This window comes from Petromyzon marinus, unplaced genomic scaffold (assembly GCF_048934315.1).
Source record: "Petromyzon marinus isolate PM22_M1 ecotype Great Lakes invasive population unplaced genomic scaffold, UKy_Petmar_22M1.pri1.0 PM_G_Scaffold_70, whole genome shotgun sequence".
In the NCBI taxonomy this organism is placed as follows: Eukaryota; Metazoa; Chordata; class Hyperoartia; order Petromyzontiformes; family Petromyzontidae; genus Petromyzon; species Petromyzon marinus.
This window is the reverse complement of record NW_027423025.1, coordinates 473,641-493,833: the sequence shown is the minus strand read 5'-3', so window position 1 is coordinate 493,833 and position 20,193 is coordinate 473,641. Positions and strand designations below refer to the sequence as shown.

General features: G+C 44.0%; 1 protein-coding gene across 1 annotated transcript in view; it reads left to right on the top strand.

Annotated features, from left to right (window-relative positions):
- The first annotated feature begins 4,239 nt into the window (after nucleotides 1–4,239).
- Nucleotides 4,240–20,193, top strand: part of LOC142920269 (uncharacterized) — a 51,709-nt gene continuing 35,755 nt past the window's right edge. Inside the window, exon 1 of the mRNA XM_076062785.1 lies at nucleotides 4,240–4,248. Coding sequence (XP_075918900.1) covers nucleotides 4,240–4,248 — 9 coding nt within the window. The remainder of the gene's footprint in view (nucleotides 4,249–20,193) is intronic.

Below are 20,193 nucleotides of genomic sequence, written 5' to 3'. Positions count from 1 at the left end.
TGCGTGCCGTGCGTGTGTACTGTGTGTGTGTGTACTGTGCGTGTGTGTCGTGCGTGTGTGTGCACCGTGTGTGTATACTGTGTGTCTGTGTACCGTGCGTGTGTGTGTGTACCGTGCATGTGTGTGTACTGTGAGTCTGTGCGTGTGTGTGTGTACTGTGTGTGTGTGTACTGTACGTGTGTGTGTACCGTGCGTGTGTGTGTGCGTGCCGTGCGTGTGTACTGTGCGTGTGTGTGTGTACTGTGCGTGTGTGTGCACCGTGTGTGTGTACTGTGTGTGTGTGTGTACTGTGTGTGTGTACTGTGTGTGTGTGTACTGTGCGTGTGTGTGCACCGTGTGTGTGTACTGCGTGTGTGTGTAGTGTGTGTGTGTACTGTGCGTGTGTGTAACGTGTTCGGCGGTAGTCCAGCGGTTAGTACGCTGCTCTACGAACATAACGACAGCCAACACCCAGTGACGATTATTTGAACCGGTTCTGGGCCTCCCCTAGGTCCACTCAGCCTCAAGTGAGTACCCGGTGCGGTGTGTAAACATCATTACTGGGGATAGAAACAAAAAATAAACAAAATAAAATATAAAAAAATGAAAAAATGTAATACAAATAAAAATAATACATTTAAAAAAATTAATTGATGAGAAGATGCCATGGGTCGACTGACTGAGATGTCTGGGCAATGCACCGCCTTTACCCTCCACTACACGCCGCACACACACACTGTGTGTGTGTACACACACACTGTACACACAATAATGTCCACGTTGTTGCTGAGTTCACGCACCCAAGGGAGGGGGCAATGGAAAATTAATCTAAATCAACTTAAACTCCATCTCCGCTCTGTGACGTCACCACTCAGCATGACCTCGTCGGCATGAAGTGCCAGTGGGAGGTGTACCTCGCTAGTGACGTCATGTCACCAAGGTATTCACACTCCCCCCCCAACCTCGTCCACAGCGCTCTTGAGCGTGACGTCACCTCCGCTTGGGTCACTGCCGATATCAATCCAGTGCCGACCCTTATTTGGGCAAAGCTACGCCCAGTGACTGCGTTTCATTAACATAATTTGTTTGTTGAAGCCGTCGGGTTCAGCAGCTACGCCCCATCCCTCGACATATGGGCCGGGCTCATTAACATAATTTATTCAGTTACAGAGCCGCTCATTATGGGAGGGGCGTGTCTCTTACCCCGGAAGTGATGTCATGTTACCTGCTTACCCCGCGTGACGTCGCGAGGTAACAGGAGGCTGCCGATCCGTGCTTGCACTGAAATCCGAGGTGAGAAATTCTCATGGTGGTGGTGGTGGTTGTTGTTGTTGTTGTTTACCAAGGTAGAGCCTCTCTCTCGTAGGGATGTCAGTTGAGTAGCAGCGAGCATGGGAATCGACGTCCAGGTTGGAACTTTACAACGCAGGGCCTAGCCACGCGGGACCTTGCCTCCTGCCCTCACCTGATTGCATTCACTTTAATAATCTCGCTTAAGTTTAATTTGTCTTCACCCGGCTCGCCACTTTGTAACTTTGTTTTATTGTCAATATTCACGCAGTTTTTATTTTCTTTTGTTACCAGGCCAAGCCCGCTTGAGCTGCTATACCGCTCTTGTTATCAGAAGCGACCTGCCCACAACAACACAAGGTGAGGCTTTGTCAACGTGTGTGAATGTTTTGACTTAAAACTTTGGTGACTGCAGGAATTAATATTCTTGGTTCTTTCGGTAAAGTCACGTAGATAGAAAATAAAATAACAGATTATAAATTAAATGAAAAATAAAAAATGGAAAATAAAGCAAAAAAACCACGACGTTTCGATCGCAACACAAGTGGTCTTTATCTTATTAAATTTAATCTGTTATTTTTATTTTCTATCTACGTGACTTTACTGAAAGAACCAACAATACGTGCGTCAATGTCTATCGGTCAAAGACGCTAAGCGCGTGCCGCTGTTGACTCTGAATGTGTGGAGGGGAACACCTTCACCACGGGGAGAGAGACAGAGACACGGATAGCCTCGGCTGTGTTGATTGATCCTCGATTCATTACTTGGTGGAGTGAGGAAGAATTAATGCTGAGCAGATGAAGGTAGCCAGGCATGGTTCTGGTCACACCGCCACCTGTTTACTCATGGCAGTGTGTGACAGTGTCAAGTTTGTGTTTGCAGTAAAGTCGATTAACTCTGTTGAACACGAGGTTATATCAAAACAATAGTTTATTTCAGTTTTCCTCTGGAACTTTATACGAATGGAAACAGGAGGTGAACACAGCACACACATTCAGCTGAAGTCGGAACTGTACATCCCCATCATTCAAGGACATATGAGCCTGGACTCACACCTGAGTTGCGATTGAACATTAATTTATGCATTTCTGCACAACACAAATAGTATTGTTTTCAACACCCTTTGCTATGTCAGCTGAATTTAGCTTTCATAAATATTCATTTTGTAGTCAGACAGCCAAATTTGTGTGCTTAGAGTTTTGAGTTAACATTAATCTTGAAGATATGAAGGCTTCCAGGCATATTAATGACATTTTCCCTCTCATTGTGTGCCATAACAGCCCGTGGAGAGAAACCCTTCAGGTGCAGTGTGTAAGGCGTTTGCACGTTCATCAAATCTGATAATTTTGGGAAACTTTTTCACTACATCATGAATATATTAATAAGTATAGACGTGTAAGTCACGTGTGCATTCCTCTGTGCCTGACGTGTAGATGGTGTGGATATTCTTTTTTTCTGTCTGCAGCTGACGCTTCCTCTGCAGAATTGGTCTGATGGAGCAAAGGCACTCAGCGCAGCTCGGTACGACAAGTCAACAATGCGACCAGCGTGCATACAGCACGGACCGGACTGGAAATCTGACACGGCACCAGAGAAGTCACACAGGAGAGAAACCCTTCAAATGTACTGTGTGTAACAAGGCATTTGCATGGCCATCAGTTTTTCAGAACCACCAGAGAACACACACGGGAGAGAAACCCTTCAGGTGCACGATGTGCGGGATGGCGTTTGCACAGTCATGTAATCTTGTAACACACCAGAGAACACACACGGGAGAGAAACCCTTCAAGTGCACTGTGTGTGGGAAGGCGTTTGCACAGTCATCTGCTCTTAAAACACACCAGAGAACACACACGGGAGAGAAACCCTTCAAGTGCAGTGTTTGTGGGAATACATTTTCAGGTTCATTTGCTCTTAAAACACACCAGAGAACACACACGGGAGAGAAACCCTTCAAGTGCAGTGTTTGTGGGATGGCATTTTCATGGTCATCTGCCCTTAAAAAACACCAGAGAACACACACGGGAGAGAAACCCTTCAGGTGCACTGTGTGCGGGATTGCGTTTGCACAGTCACCACATCTTCAAGTACACCAGAGAACACACACGGGAGAGAAACCCTTCAAGTGCAGTGTGTGCATGAAGGCATTTGCACAGTCATCTGCTCTTGTAACACACCAGAGAATACACACGGGAGAGAAACCCTTCAAGTGCAGTGTTTGTAGGAAGGCATTTTCACGGTCATCTGCTCTTAAAAAACACCAGAGAACACACACGGGAGAGAAACCTTTCAGGTGCACTCTGTGCGGGAAGGCGTTTGCACATTCATCAAATCTTCAAGTACACCAGAGAACACACACGGGAGAGAAACCCTTCAAGTGTACTCTGTGCGGGAAGCCGTTTGCAGATTCATCAAATCTTCAAGTACACCAGAGAACACACACGGGAGAGAAACCCTTCAGGTGCACTCTGTGCAGGAAGGCGTTTGCACAGAAACTACATCTTCAAGTGCACCAGAAAACACAAAAGCATCAGAAGATCCACAAGGAGTGGAGTCTGAAATCAGCTTGTGAAAGTCAAAGTGCCGCAATGAGCCTATCCCTCATGAAACAAGAACCGGACGAAAATCCCAGCTTGGGCACTTTTAAAGGTATCAAGGTGAAATATGAAGAGATGATGGTGAAATGTGAAGAAGTGATGAGCGATGAAGTGAAGGTAAAATGTGAAGATTCAACTCCAAAATGGGACCTTCACATCGTGAAGCAGGAGGAGAATTCTGACTGTGAGGCAGAGTGAGGCAACTCCCAGCAGTTTGTGGAAGTGGAGGTGTGGGTGGACTTGCTCCTAGACAATACAAAGTCAAGTGGAGACCCGGTAGATGTGTAAGCCAGAGACGATGTCGCTACAATAGATGCACCTTTGTCACAGGCCCTTAATGACAAGCATGTGAAGTTGCACACTTTGTGAGCCCATGGGTTGGGTAGATCTCTAACCAGGAGCAAGAGCCAATAAGCTCCCAAGCATTCACTATGTTATCATAATAATTGCTTTTACATGGTGCTTGCTTAATCGCCTCAGCAACTCGGAGTTTTGTGTCGTACCTCGTCTGAAACACTCGAAGAGCATCCCCAAGTAGCAGCTGCCCCTGTGTGGCACAAGGTGGTGGCCCTGCACCGGCCTGCATGTGGACAAGAGCCTGTCAGTAGGGGGCGATGATTGATGTGTCATCTCAGTTGTGTAGTTTGTAGGTAATGTTTAGAATTTGCTACATTTTCACTCAGACGCCAGCATGCAATGGCCTCGTTTTGAATGACACAATAGTATGTTTTACATGCACTGTGAAGCAGACTTTGCAACTTTTTTGTAAAAGCTTCTTGTTAATACGATATAACGTGATGCAGGATATTTCACTGCAGTAATCCAATTGTGTTAATATGCCTGTCAATAATTTAGAATGAATACTTGTCTGGTTTTGTGCATACTTGTAACATTTCATCTATAAGGGTCAAACATTGAATAAGTGATGTTAGGACAAAGTGTGTGTTTGAAAGTAACCTGTACAGAGAACTCAGGTGAGACCCGTTCTTCTTGTGATACAGGTCAAAGGGTACTTTTGTGTTTCACGAAGCGTCTGCCTCTGGAGCAACTCATTGTCTTTGAAATAGGTAGCACGCTGGGATCATTCATCAGTTACAAGGCATACCACTTGAAAGTTACACGTATGGGAGGAGGTACATTCTCTTCAACACGAATTGTAGTTTTGTCTTACGTGTTGACGTAGATTTTGTCTAACTAGGACTAGAAATGCTCCTTGCTGATTCACGTCTGGATGTTCGTTACCTATCGGTTGAAGCAAACCGCACTGTTGTTGTTGAGACGCTGTGCACCAATAAGGGTCCAACACATTGACGGCCTTCATGCCAGGAAAGTCACAGCATTTGCACACGAAGGACGCATTCACGCAAGCACCCCATGCTCCGTTTTGAAGTTTTAAAATGAAACATCTTTGAATTGTGTTGTGTTTTGAATTAGATGATTTTATTTCTTCATTAAAAGCTTGTATCAATTTACATCTGGAAGACTTCATTGAAAAGGACATTTCGTGTGAATTTTCTCTCGTCATTAAGTAGATGGCCTTGCCGGGGGTTCGGTTCAATGTGGACACAAACAGTGTACACACACACAGTGTACACACACAGTTTATACACAGTGTACACACACAGTGTACACACAATGTACACACACAGTGTATATACACACAGTGTATACACAGTGTACACACACAGTGTATACACAGTGTACACACAGTGTACACACACACAATGTACACACACAGTGTACACACACACAGTGTACACACACACAGTGTACACACACACAGTGTACACACTGTACATACAGTATATGCACAGTGTACACACACAGGGTACACACACAGTGTATACACAATAATTTCCACGTTGTTGCTGAGCCCACACACTCAAGGGAGGGAGCAATGGAAAATTAATCTAAATCAACAAACTCCAACTCTGTGACGTCACCACTCTGTATCACCTCATCGGCGTGAAACGCCAGGGGCAGGTGTACCTCGCTAGTGACGTCATGTGACCAAGGTATTCACCCCACCCCCGTCCACCGCGCTCTTGAGCGTGACGTAACCTCCGCCTGGGTCACTGCCGATATCGTTCCAGTGGCAATCCTCATTTGGGCAAAGCTACGCCCAGTGACTGGCGGCTCATTAACATAATGTGTCCGTTAAAGCCCCCATCCCTCGACATATGGGCCGTACTCATTAACATAATTTATTCATATTCTTAGTTTTTTCGGTAAAGTCACGTTGAAGAGAAACAACAAAATAACAAAATATATATAAAACAATAAAAAATTCTCACGACGTTTCGACCATAACTCAAACGGTCATCAACAGGTGTGTCGGTTTGCATAAATTTATTTTGAAAACGGCATATTTATTTATATATATTTTAAAAAAACGTTTGCGTCACGCGTAACGATTGGCAGTTTGCCCAGGACTAGTCCATCTACTTTTTGAAAAGAGGAGGGGGGAGACGAAATTTGTTTTTATGTATGCTGTCTGAAAGCCACTGTAAGCGTGAACAATCAATCAAGAACTGAAATGATTTATCAAATCTTTCCAATGATTGCTAAGATAAAATCCATCTTCTTGGTTGAATTTGTCTCTGTGTTTGTATATGTGGATAGCCTCATGAACGAATCTCTCATGGAAGCCAGATGGCTTACAAAGAACCTCCGTCTTGGAAAAGTCAATGGCATGTGAGCCTACTGAATTAGAACAATGATCTGCTACAGCCGAGGTGTTGGTCCTACCGTGTTTAAGGTCTGCTTTATGTTCACGAATGCAGTCCGAGATATGGCGTTTGGTTTCTCCAATGTAACTACTACCACAGAGGCAACTTAGTTTGTAGACACCAGGGTATTGTATGTCCGGAATCACATCTTTTACAGACGGAACCAGATCACGGATGTTATGTAATGTGTTGAAACGGACCTGGATCTTGTGTTTATTCAAGATTTTGGAGATCTTTTTTGTGATCCCAGCAATGTAGGGTAAAGTGATGGTTTTGAAAGGCTCCTCAAGAGGGTTCTTCTTCATGGTTTGAGTGATAGCTTTGCGGATTGTATAGTCGGAGTAACCATTAGCCCTAAGAGCTTGGTGTACGTGCTTGAGTTCACTGCTTATGTGTTCCTGGTCGGATATGCATTGGGCTCTATGATACAGAGTCTTGATGAGAGAATTCTTCTGTGATGGATGGTGGTGGGAATCCGGTTTCAGATAAGCATCCGTATGGGTAGCTTTCCTGTAGACAGAGTGGCTCATTGAACCATCAGGTCTCTTTTTAATTAGGACATCCAAAAAAGGTATCTTGCCATCTATTTCGACTTCCATGGTAAATCTGATGGCTGGGTGTATGGAATTGATGTGGTCGAAGAATTGGTCTAGAGCAGGCCGGCCATGTGGCCAGATGACAAAAGTGTCATCCACGTACCTCTTCCATAAGGTTGGGCGCAGAGTGGCAGTCTGGATGGCGTCAGTCTCAAATTTCTCCATGAAAATGTTAGCTATAACTGGAGAAAGGGGGGAGCCCATTGGGGTGCCCTCAGTTTGTTTGTAGAAAGTTCCATTCCAAGTGAAGTATGTATTGGTTAAACAGTGTCTCACCAGGGGGGGTACCTCAGTGTTTAGTCCTTGATGAACCAAGTCTTCAATGATTGCAATGGTGTCAGGTACAGGAACCTTGGTGAATAAGGAAACTACATCAAAACTGACAAGCAGGTCGTCTGGGGACAGGGAAATACCCTTGATTGTTGATACCAGGTGAGTAGAATTTTGTACCGCAGAGGTGGTCTTTCCAGTGAAAGGACGCAGGATTTCAGACAAAAAACGAGCTAGTTTGTAGGTGGGGGAGCTGATAGTAGAGACTATGGGACGAAGAGGTGTATCAACTTTATGTATTTTTGGTAAGCCGTATAATCTTGGTGGCCTGGCAGCAGAAGGTTTCAACGAAAACTGTTTAGATTGATCAATTAATGCGGTTGAATCAGAAATTATTTTGTTGGTTTGTGTGACGAGGCTGTTGGTGGGATCTCTTTTTATTTTTGTATAACTACCATCGTCGAGTAATTCTTTAATTTTGTTGTTGTATTCTATTTTATCCATGATGACAGTAGCATTGCCTTTGTCAGCTGAGAGAACTACAATATCATTCCTCTTTTTTAATTTACATAATTCAAAACGCTCATCTTTGCTGAGGTTGCTAGCTGGCATCTTAGCGTTTTTGAGGGTTGCAGCGATTTCAGATCTTGCTACGTCTGCAGCGATGTGACCCAGGCCCCTGAGAGCAACGTCTACTTGGGCAATTATATCATTAACTGGTATGTGTTTAGGTGTGACTGCAAAGTTTAGACCTTTAGCTAAAACGGATTTCAGACCATCGGAAATAGAACTGTTACTGCGATTAATTACGACTTTATTAACGTCTAACTTTTTGGTGTGTGGGTCCGGTCTTTTGTTGAAGAGGAGGTTAAATTTGGAAATCAGGTTTTCCTTACATTTGGTCGACATAGTAGCAGCTGAAGAGGCAGTCATATTGTCTACATGTTCCCAATCCGATGTGGACATTATTGCCGTCAATGATAAGTGTGATTTGTAGAGTGTCTTGTCTAACTGATCTAGTTCTGTGCGTATAAGTCTGATTTTTTCTGAGATAAGAGCTAAGCTAGTTTTGAAAAGAATTCGTTTCGCATTAGAAGAAGTTACAGTAGCAGAGGTGAGTGTAAATGCGATTGGTATTACCCCAGAGTCACGGCATCTCTTCAGGAAGGTGAGAGACTCGATCAGCTGAGCTTTCTTATCCCGGAGTTTGTTGAAGGATCTTAAAGTTATGTGAAAACCCTCCCCGTAGAGGCGATTAAATTTTGATTTAAAGCTTTCGTGACTGCAGTAATTCATATTCTTAGTTTTTTCGGTAAAGTCACGTTGAAGAGAAACAACAAAATAACAAAATATATATAAAACAATAAAAAATTCTCACAACGTTTCGACCATAACTCAAACGGTCATCATCAGGTGTGTCGGTTTGCATAAATTTATTTTGAAAACGGCACATTTATTTATATATATATTAAAAAAATAACGTTTGCGTCACGCGCAACGATTGGCAGTTTGCCCAGGACTAGTCCATCTATTTTTTGAAAAGAGGAGGGGGGAGACGAAATTTGTTTTTATGTATGCTGTCTGAAAGCCACTGTAAGCGTGAACAATCAATCAAGAACTGAAATGATTTATCAAATCTTTCCAATGATTGCTAAGATAGAATCCATCCTCTCGGTTGAAATTGTCTCTGTGTTTGTATATGTGGATAGCCTCATGAACGAATCTCTCATGGAAGCCAGATGGCTTACAAAGAACCTCCGTCTTGGAAAAGTCAATGGCATGTGAGCCTACTGAATTAGAACAATGATCTGCTACGGCCGAGGTGTTGGTCCTACCGTGTTTAAGGTCTGCTTTATGTTCACGAATGCGGTCCGAGATATGGCGTTTGGTTTCTCCAATGTAACTACTACCACAGAGGCAACTTAGTTTGTAGACACCAGGGTATTGTATGTCCGGAATCACATCTTTTACAGACGGAACCAGATCACGGATTTTATGTAATGTGTTGAAACGGACCTGGATCTTGTGTTTATTCAAGATTTTGGAGATCTTTTTTGTGATCCCAGCAATGTAGGGTAAAGTGATGGTTTTGAAAGGCTCCTCAAGAGGGTTCTTCTTCATGGTTTGAGTGATAGCTTTGCGGATTGTATAGTCGGAGTAACCATTAGCCCTAAGAGCTTGGTGTACGTGCTTGAGTTCACTGCTTATGTGTTCCTGGTCGGATATGCATTGGGCTCTATGATACAGAGTCTTGATGAGAGAATTCTTCTGTGATGGATGGTGGTGGGAATCCGGTTTCAGATAAGCATCCGTATGGGTAGCTTTCCTGTAGACAGAGTGGCTCATTGAACCATCAGGTCTCTTTTTAATTAGGACATCCAAAAAAGGTATCTTGCCATCTATTTCGACTTCCATGGTAAATCTGATGGCTGGGTGTATGGAATTGATGTGGTCGAAGAATTGGTCTAGAGCAGGCCGGCCATGTGGCCAGATGACAAAAGTGTCATCCACGTACCTCTTCCATAAGGTTGGGCGCAGAGTGGCAGTTTTCAAAATAAATTTATGCAAACCGACACACCTGATGATGACCGTTTGAGTTATGGTCGAAACGTCGTGAGAATTTTTTATTGTTTTATATATATTTTGTTATTTTGTTGTTTCTCTTCAACGTGACTTTACCAAAAAAACTAAGAATATGAATTACTGCAGTCACGAAAGCTTTAAATCAAAATATAATTTATTCAGTTAAAGAGTCGCTCGTGGGAGGGAAGTGACGTCATACTACTTCCTGCTGTCGCGAGGCAACAGGAAGCTGCCGTGTGCGCGCTTGCACTGAAATCCGAGGTGAGAAATTCTCATCGTTGTGGTGGTCGTTGTGGTGGTCGTTGTGGTGGTGGTGGTTGTTGTTGTGGTGGTGGTTGTTGTTTACCAAGGTAGAGCCTCTCTCTCGTAGGGATGTCAGTTGAGTAGCAGCGAGCATGGGAATCGATGTCCAGGTTGGAACTTTACAACGCGGGGCCTAGCCACGCGGGGCCTTGCCTCCTGCCCTCGCCTGATTGCGTTAACTTTAATGATCTCGCTTAAGTTTAATTTGTCTTCACCCGGCTCGCCACTTTGTAACTTTGTTTTATTGTCAATATTCACGCAGTTTTTATTTTCTTTTGTTACCAGACCAAGCCCGCTTGAGCTGCTATACCGCTCTTGTTATCAGAAGCGACCTGCCCACAACAACACAAGGTGAGGCTTTGTCAACGTGTGTGAATGTTTTGACTTAAAACTTTGGTGACTGCAGGAATTAATATTCTTGGTTCTTTCGGTAAAGTCACGTAGATAGAAAATAAAATTAAAATAACAGATAAAAATAATTCTTTTTTACAATGAAGCAAAACACCCCACGACGTTTCTATGGCAACATTAATGTTGAAGATGCAAGGGCTTACAGGAATATTTATGACATTTGCCCTCTCATTGCGTGCCATGACAGTGCTGTTTGCACAGTCACACATAGTCACTGTAAGATGTTTTTCTTGGTCGTGTTTTAGTTTGTTTTGCTTGTTGTGGTTGCACCCGATTCAAGAGCCAAATGGCTCACGGGACTATAACCAAAATAAATCAAACTGAAAATCAAAAAACTGAAACCGCGTGATGAATTTGGGAAAGTTTTTCACTGCATCTCCAAATACATATAAAAGGCAAAGTTGTGATTGTGTGTGTTGTCTGTTCAAAATGTTTAGCGTACTTCCCGACATGCAACAAACTGGAAATTTGCCATGTGGGTACTTTCCAGACTGTACACCGTGCAAACATTATACAAATACACTTTTGTGTTTTTGTTGGGGGGGGGGAGCTCAATAATGTATAGATTTTTTGCACGGCAAGTGACCTGTGACGTCAAATCTGTCACGTGACCCTCGCATGTGGAAGCGTCACGCATTGTAGTGTAGCGGTTAGTGTTGTCTGTGTGTGTGTCTGTGTGTGTCTGTGTGTGTGTCTGTGTGTGTGCGTCTCTGTGTGTGGAAGCGTCGCGCATTGTAGTGTAGCGGTTAGCGTTGTCTGTGTGTGTGTCTGTGTGTGTGTGTCTGTGTCTCTGTGTGTGTGTATCTGTGTGTGTGTCCGTGTGTATCTGTGTGTGTGGAAGCGTCACACATTGTAGTGTAGCGGTTAGCGCTACGCTGCGCTACAAACCCGGCGACCCGAGTTCGATTCCCGCTCACGGCCACCACCGGCGACGATTATTTGAACCGATTCTGGGCCTCCCTTAGGTCGACTCAGCCTCAAACGAGTAACTGCTGTGGTGTGAACATCGCCACTGGGGAGACAAAGGTGGCCGAACGTGGTGAATCCAAGTTCCGGGCGAAGCCGGGTAGTACAGCTAGTCGTGAATATATGAATCAATATAGACGTGTAAGTCACGTGTGACTGTATATATTCATTCCTCCATGGCTCGATACTGACGTGTAGATGGTGTGGATATTCTTATTTTCTGTCTGCAGCTGACGCTGGTCTGATGGAGCAAAGGCACTCAGCACAGCAGCTTGGTACGACAAGTCAACAATGCGACCAGCGTGCATACAGCACGGATCGGACTGGAAATTTGACACAGCACCAGAGAACTCACACAGGAGAGAAACCCTTCAAGTGCACTGTGTGTGACAAGGCATTTGCATGGCCATCAGTTCTTGAGACCCACCAGAGAACACACACGGGAGAGAAACCCTTCAAGTGCACTCTGTGTGGGAAGGCATTTTCACAGTCATCTGCTCTTAAAACAAACCAGAGAACACACACGGGAGAGAAACCCTTCAGGTGCAGTGTGTGTGGGAAGACATTTTCAGATTCATCTACTCTTAAAACACACCAGAGAACACACACAGGAGAGAAACCCTTCAGGTGCAGTGTGTGTGGGAAGACATTTTCATGGTCATCTGCTCTTAAAACACACCAGAGAATACACACGGGAGAGAAACCCTTCAAGTGCAGTGTGTGTGGGAAGGCATTTTCAGATTCATCTCATCTTCAAAGACACCAGAGAACACACACGGGAGAGAAACCCTTCAAGTGCAGTGTGTGTGGGAAGACATTTTCAGATTCATTTGCTCTTAAAACACACCAGAGAACACACACGGGAGAGAAACCCTTCAAGTGCAGTGTGTGTGGGACGGCATTTTCATGGTCATCAGCTCTTAAAACACACCAGAGAACACACATGGGAGAGAAACCCTTCAGGTGCAGTGTGTGTGGGAAGACATTTTCACGGTCATCTGCTCTTAAAACACACCAAAGAACACACGGGAGAGAATCCCTTCAAGTGCACTGTGTGTGGGAAGACATTTTCAGATTCATCTACTCTCAAAAAACACCAGAGAACACACACGGGAGAGAAACCCTTCAAGTGCAGTGTGTGTGGGAAGACATTTTCAGATTCATCTGCTCTTAAAACACACCAGAGAACACACACAGGAGAGAAACCTTTAAGGTGCAGTGTGTGTGGGAAGACATTTTCAGATTCATCTACTCTTAAAACACACCAGAGAACACACACGGGAGAGAAACCCTTCAAGTGCAGTGTGTGTGGGAAGGCATTTTCACGGTCATCTGCTCTTAAAACACACCAGAGAACACACACGGGGAGAGAAACCTTTCAGGTGCACTCTGTGTGGGAAGACATTTTCAGATTCATCTCATCTTCAAAGACACCAGAGAACACACACGGGAGAGAAACCCTTCAAGTGCTGTGTGTGTGGGAAGACATTTTCAGATTAATTTGCTCTTAAAACACACCAGAGAACACACACGGGAGAGAAACCCTTCAAGTGCAGTGTGTGTGGGACGGAATTTTCATGGTCATCAACTCTTAAAACACACCAGAGAACACACACGGGAGAGAAACCCTTCAAGTGCACTGTGTGCGGGAAGACATTTTCACATTCATCTACTCTTAAAAAACACCAGAGAAGACACACGGGAGAGAAACCCTTCAGGTGCAGTGTGTGTGGGAAGGCATTTTCAGATTCATCTACTCTTAAAACACACCAGAGAACACACATGGGAGAGAAACCCTTCAAGTGCAGTGTGTGTGGGAAGGCATTTTCACGGTCATCTGCTCTTAAAACACACCAGAGAACACACACAGGAGAGAAACCTTTAAGGTGCAGTGTGTGTGGGAAGACATTTTCAGATTCATCTACTCTTGCAATACACCAGAGAACACACACTGGAGAGAAACCCTTCAAGTGCGGTGTGTGTGGGAAGGCATTTTCACGGTCATCTGCTCTTGTAAAACACCAGAGAACACATATGGGAGAGAAACCCTTCAAGTGCAGTGTGTGCGGGAATGCATTTGCACATTCATTAAATCTTCAAGTACACCAGAGAACACAGAAGCATCAGAATATCCACAAGGAGTGGAGTCTGAAATCAGCTTGTGAAAGTCAAAGTGCCGCAATGAGCCCATCCCTCATGAAACAAGAACCGGACGAAAATCCCAGCTTGGACACTTTTAAAGGTATCGAGGTGAAATATGAAGAGGTGATGGTGAAATGTGAAGAGGTGATGGTGAAGAGCGAAGAAGTGAAAGTGAAATGTGAAGAAGATTCAACTCTAAAATGGGACCTTCACATCGTAAAGCAGGAGGAGAATTCTGACTGAGTCAGAGTGAGGCAACTCCCAGCAGTTCGTGGAAGTGGAGGTGTGGGTGGACTTACTCCAAGACAATACAAAGTCAAGTGGAGACCCGGTAGATGTGTAAGCTTGAGATGATGTCGCTCCAATAGATGCACCTTTGTCACAGGCCTTTAATGACAAGAATGTGAAGTTGGACACTCAGTTCCTAGTTCAACTTGCAGAGTAAGGGCGGCCAGGCTTTGTGGGCCCGTGGGTTGGGTAGATTTGTAACCAGGAGCGAGAGACAATAAGCTCCCAAGCATTCACTATGTTATAATAATTGCATTTACACGGTGCTTGCTTAATCGCATCAGCAACACGGAGTTTTGTGTCGTACCTCGTCTGAAACACTCAAAGAGCATCCCGAAGTAGCAGCTGCCCCTGTGTGGCACAAGGTGTGGCCCTGCACCGGCCTGCATGTGGACAAGAGCCTGTCAGTAGGGGGCGATGATTGATGCGTCATCTCAGTTGTGCTGTTTGTAGGCAATCTTGATTCGAAACTTTCGTGACTGCAGGAATCCACACACTTGAGTTATTTCGGTAAAGTCACCACGTGGGTAGCAACATAACAGACCACGGCGTTTAGATCACAACACAAGGAATCGTCATCAGGTGGGACAACCACAGCAAGAGAAACTGCTGAAGAAGTAGGCGCGTACTCCAGCAGTTTCTTCTTATTGCTGCTGTGCTTGTCCCACCTGATGACGATTGCTTGTGTTGCCATCGAAACGCCGTGATTTATTATTTGTAGCGTAATGTTTAGAGTTTGCTACATTTTGACCCAGATGCCAGCATGCAACGGCCTACTCGTTTTGAATGACGCAACAATAGTACGTTGTACATTCACTGTTAAGCAGACGGTGCGTATTTGTAAAATAACTTCTTGTTAATACGATGTAACGTGATGCAGTCAATTTCGCTGCAGTAATTCAATGTTGCTAATATGTCCGTCAATGATTTAGAATGAATACTTGTCTGATTGTGCGCGTACATGTAATATTTTGTCTGAGGGTCACACATTGAATAAGTGATGTTAGGACAAAGTGTGTGTGTGTTTTGGAAGTAACCTGTACAGAGAACTCTTGTGTTTCACGAAGCGTCTGCCTCTGGAGCAACTCATCGTCTTTGAAATAGGGAGCACGCTCGGATCATTCATCAGTTACAAGGCATACCACTTGAAAGTTACACGTATAGGAGGAGGTACATTCTCTACAACACGAATTGTAGTTTTGTCTTACGTGTTGACGTAGATTTTGTCTAACTAGGACTAGAAATGCTCCTTGCTGATTCACGTCTGGATGTTCGTTACCTATCGGTTGAAGCAAACCCCACTGCTGTTGTTGAGACGCTGTGCACCAATAATGGTCCAACACATTGACGGCCTTCAGGCCAGGAAAGTCACAACATTTCCGGCACACGAAGGACGCATTCACGCAAGTACCCCATGCTCCGTTTTGAAGTTTTAAAATGAAACATCTTTGACTTGTGTTGTGTTTTGAATTAGATGATTTTATTTCTTCATTAAAAGCTTGTATCAATTTACATCTGGAAGACTTCATTGAAAAGGACATTTCGTGTGAATTTTCTCTCGTCATTAAGTAGATGGCCTTGCCGGGGGTTCGGACACAAACAGTGTACACACAGTGTACACACACATAGTGTACACACACAATGTACACACAGTGTACACATGCACACAGTGTACACACACAGTGTATACACACATACCGTACACACACACACAGTGTACACGCACACAGTGTACACGCACACAGTGTACACGCACACAGTGTACACGCACACAGTATATACACTGTACACATACACAGGGTATACACTGTACACACACAGTGTACACACATACAGTGTATACACACAGTGTACACACACAGGGTACACACACAGTGTATATACACACACAGTGACACACACAGTGACACATAGTGTACACACAGAGTGTACACACACACACACAGTGACACAACAACAACTGCCATTCGCCACTAAGTGGGGGTGATGTCACCACGACGCTTGTGCCAGGCACAGTGACACACAGTGTACACACACACACTGTGTACACACACTGTACACACACACACAGTGCACACTGTGTGTATGTGTACAGTGTACATGTACACACAGTGTACACGTACACACAGTGTACACGCACACAGTTTACATACACATAGTGTGTACACAATAGTTTCAGTTGATATATATTGGTATACCCCTGTGAGCCATTCGGCTCTTGAATCAAGTGCAACCACAACAAACACAAACAAGAACAAGAAACACATCTTAAAGTTACTACTTTGTGTGACTCTGCAAACAGAAAATCCATGAAAAAAACAGCAAAATGTTCTTGAAAAAAGCACCGTACACCAACGCTGTGTGCTAAAAATCCCAGTGGGATGCAATGTCCACGTTGTTGTTGCTGAGTTCAAGGGAGGGAGCAATGGAAAATGAATCTAAATCAACTTAAACTCCAATCCCGCTCTGTGACGTCACTACTCAGCATCACCTCATCGGCGTGAAACGCCAGGGTGAGGTGTACCTCGCCAGTGACGTCATGTCACCAAGGTATTCACCCCACCCCGTCTACCGCGCCCTTGAGCGTGACGTCACCTCTGCCTGGGTCAACTTGCGTTATCTGTTCAAGTACAATCCTTATTTGGGCAAAGCTACGCCCGGTGACTGGCGGCTCATTAACATAATGTGTTCGTGTCGACCGTCGCGAGTTTATTGCGACGTATTGGCCGGACTCATTAACATAATTTATTTAAATTAAGACCCGCTCGTTGCGGGAGGGGAGTGTTCTTGTACCATGCAAGTGACGTCACTCCTGCTGCTGCGTGACGTCACGAGGTAACAGAAATCTGCCGCTCCGCGCGTGAACTGAAATCCGAGGTGAGAAATTCTCATCGCGGTTGTGGTGGTGGTTGTGGTGGTGGTGGTTGTTGTTGTTGTTTACCGAGGTAGAGCCTCTCTCTCGTAGGGATGTCAGTTGAGTAGCAGCGAGCATGGGAATCGATGTCCAGGTTGGAACTTTACAACGCGGGGCCTAGCCACGCGGGGCCTTGCCTCCTGCCCTCGCCTGATCGTGTTTGCTTCAATTATCTCGATTAGTTGAGCAATCTTTGTAAGAAAGTAATCTACCAGGCTATGCGTTTATTGTGTGTTGACCGACTCTCTGTGTTGCATTGCATTACATTTACAAGTTTTACTCAGTTTGTTTGATTAAGTGTGCTTTTGATTTAAAGCTTTCGTGACTGCAGGGATTAATATTATTGGTTCTTTCGGTAAAGTCACCACCACGTAGAAGGGAAACAATAAAATAATAAAAATATAAAACAATAAAATTCTCACGACGTTTCGACTGCAACACAAGAAGCAATCATCATCAGGTGTGAAAACCATCAGCAAGAAAATGTTCATGTGTTGCTGTGGTTTTCACACCTGATGATGATTGCTCGTCTTGCAGTCGAAACGTCGTGAGAATTTTATTGTTTTATATTTTTATTATTTTATTGTTTCCCTTCTACGTGGTGACTTTACCGAAAGAACCAAGATTATAAGTGAGCTTTCTCTCTCTCTGCGTGTGCTCGTGTTATTATTATTTCCTGCAGTCACCAAAGTTCCAAATCTCTCATTGACACAAGGCCGTAATGATAATATGTTATAATAGTTATAATATATATTGGTGGGGGACATATCCCCCCCCAATAATCAAATATGCTCAAAATATATTGCTATAAAAATATTATTTCAAATAATAATTGCTATGCTATGTTAATAAAAACAATATGCTAAACCTTGGCCACAAAATGTGGACTTGTCTTCATGTAACAATGCGTAGATTTGTGTTTGTATGATTGCGTTGTACTTTATGAATCCCTAATCTCTGCCATTACATACTATGAAACAAGAAAAGTTAAAAAATAAACAACAGAGCAATGTAATACAATACAATATTATACAATATTGTTAGTGAAATTTTTCAATATTTTAGAAATTAGTTTTCAAATTTAGATTTTCTTTCTGGGGGGGGGGGAGACCCCAGAGCCCCTGGTAGATTTGTTCCCCCCCCAATGTTGACTCCATGGCTACGGCCTTGCATTGACTCGCGAATTTCTCTACACCCCCTCCCCTCTCTCTGCCCCCCTCTCTCTCTCTATTTAAGGCCTCGACACAGAGGCGTTGTTTCTCTGTGTGCCTACAGTGAGGGAAAACAGTATTTGTTCCCCTGCTGATTTTGTACGTTTGCCCACTGACAAGGAAATGATCAGTCTATAATTTTAATGGTAGGTTTATTTAAACAGTGAGAGACAGAATAACAACAATAAAATCCAGATAAACGCATGTTGAAAATGTTATAAATTGATTCGCATTTTAATGAGGGAAATAAGTATTTGACCCCCTCTCAATCGGAAAGATTTCTGGCTCCCAGGTGTCTTTATACAGGTAACGAGCTGAGATTAGGAGCACACTCTTAAAGGGAGTGCCCCTTATCTCAGCTCGTTACCTGTATAAAAGACACCTGTCCATAGAAGCAATCAATCAATCAAATCCCAAACTCTCCACCATGGCCAAGACCAAAGAGCTCTCCAAGGATGTCAGGGACAAGATTGGAATGGGCTACAAGATCATTGCCAAGCAGCTTGGTGAGAAGGTGACAACAGTTGGTGCGATTATTCGCAAATGGAAGAAACGCAAAAAAACTGTCAATCTCCTTCGGCCTGGGGCTCCATGCAAGATCTCACCTCGTGGAGTTGCAATGGTCATGAGAACGGTGAGGAATCAGCCCAGAACTACACGGGAGGATCTTGTCAATGATCTCAAGGCAGCTGGGACCATAGTCACCAAGAAAACAATTGATAACACACTTCACCGTGAAGGACTGAAATCCTGCAGCGCCTGCAAGGTTTCCCTGCTCAAGAAAGCACATATACATGCCCGTCTGAAGTTTGCCAATGAACATCTGAATGATTCAGAGGACAACTGGGTGAAAGTGTTTTGGTCGGATTAGACCAAAATGGAGCTCTTTTGCATCAACTCAACTCGCCGTGTTTGGAGGAGGAGGAATGCTGCCTATGACCCCAAGAACACCATCCCCACCATCAAAGATGGAGGTGGAAACATGCTTTGGGGTGTTTTTCTACTAAGGGGACAGGACAACTTCACCGCATCAAAGGGACGATGGACGGGGCCATGTACCGTCAAATCTTGGGTGAGAACCTCCTTCCCTCAGCCAGGGCATTGAAAATGGATGGTGGATGGGTATTCCAGCATGACAATGACCCAAAACACACGGCCAAGGAAACAAAGGAGTGGCTCAAGAAGAAGCACATTAAGGTCCTGGGGTGACCTAGCCAGTCTCCAGACCTTAATCCCATAGGAAATCTGGAGGGAGCTTAAGGTTCGAGTTGCCAAACGTCAGCCTCGAAACCTTAATGACTTGGAGAAGATCTGCAAAGAGGAGTGGGACAAAATCCCTCCTGAGATGTGTGCAAACCTGGTGGCCAACTACAAGAAACGTCTGATCTCTGTGATTGCCAACAAGGGTTTTGCCACCAAGTACTAAGTCATGTTTTGCAGAGGGGTCAAATACTTTTTTCCCACATTAAAATGCAAATAAATTTATAACATTTTTGACATGCGTTTATCTGGATTTTTTTGTTGTTATTCTGTCTCTCACTGTTCAAATAAACCTTCCATTAAAATTATAGACTGATCATTTCTTTGTCAGTGGGCAAACGTACAAAATCAGCAGGGGATCAAATACTTTTTTCCCTCATTGTATGTGTGTATCTCTCTGTGTGTCTCTGTGTTATCTCTCTCTGCCTATGTGTCTCCGTGTCTGTGTTTTGTCTCTCTTTCAAATTGAGCAATCTTTGGAAGAACGTTATCAACCAGGTGGGGTGTTGCCTCTTATGTTGGCCGACTCTCTGTGTTGTATTGCATTACATTTCTATTCTAGATTTTAAAGCTTTCGTGACTGCTAGGATCCATACTCTTTGGTTCTATTGGGTAAAGTCACGTAGGTAAAAAAATTAAATAACAAAAACCACG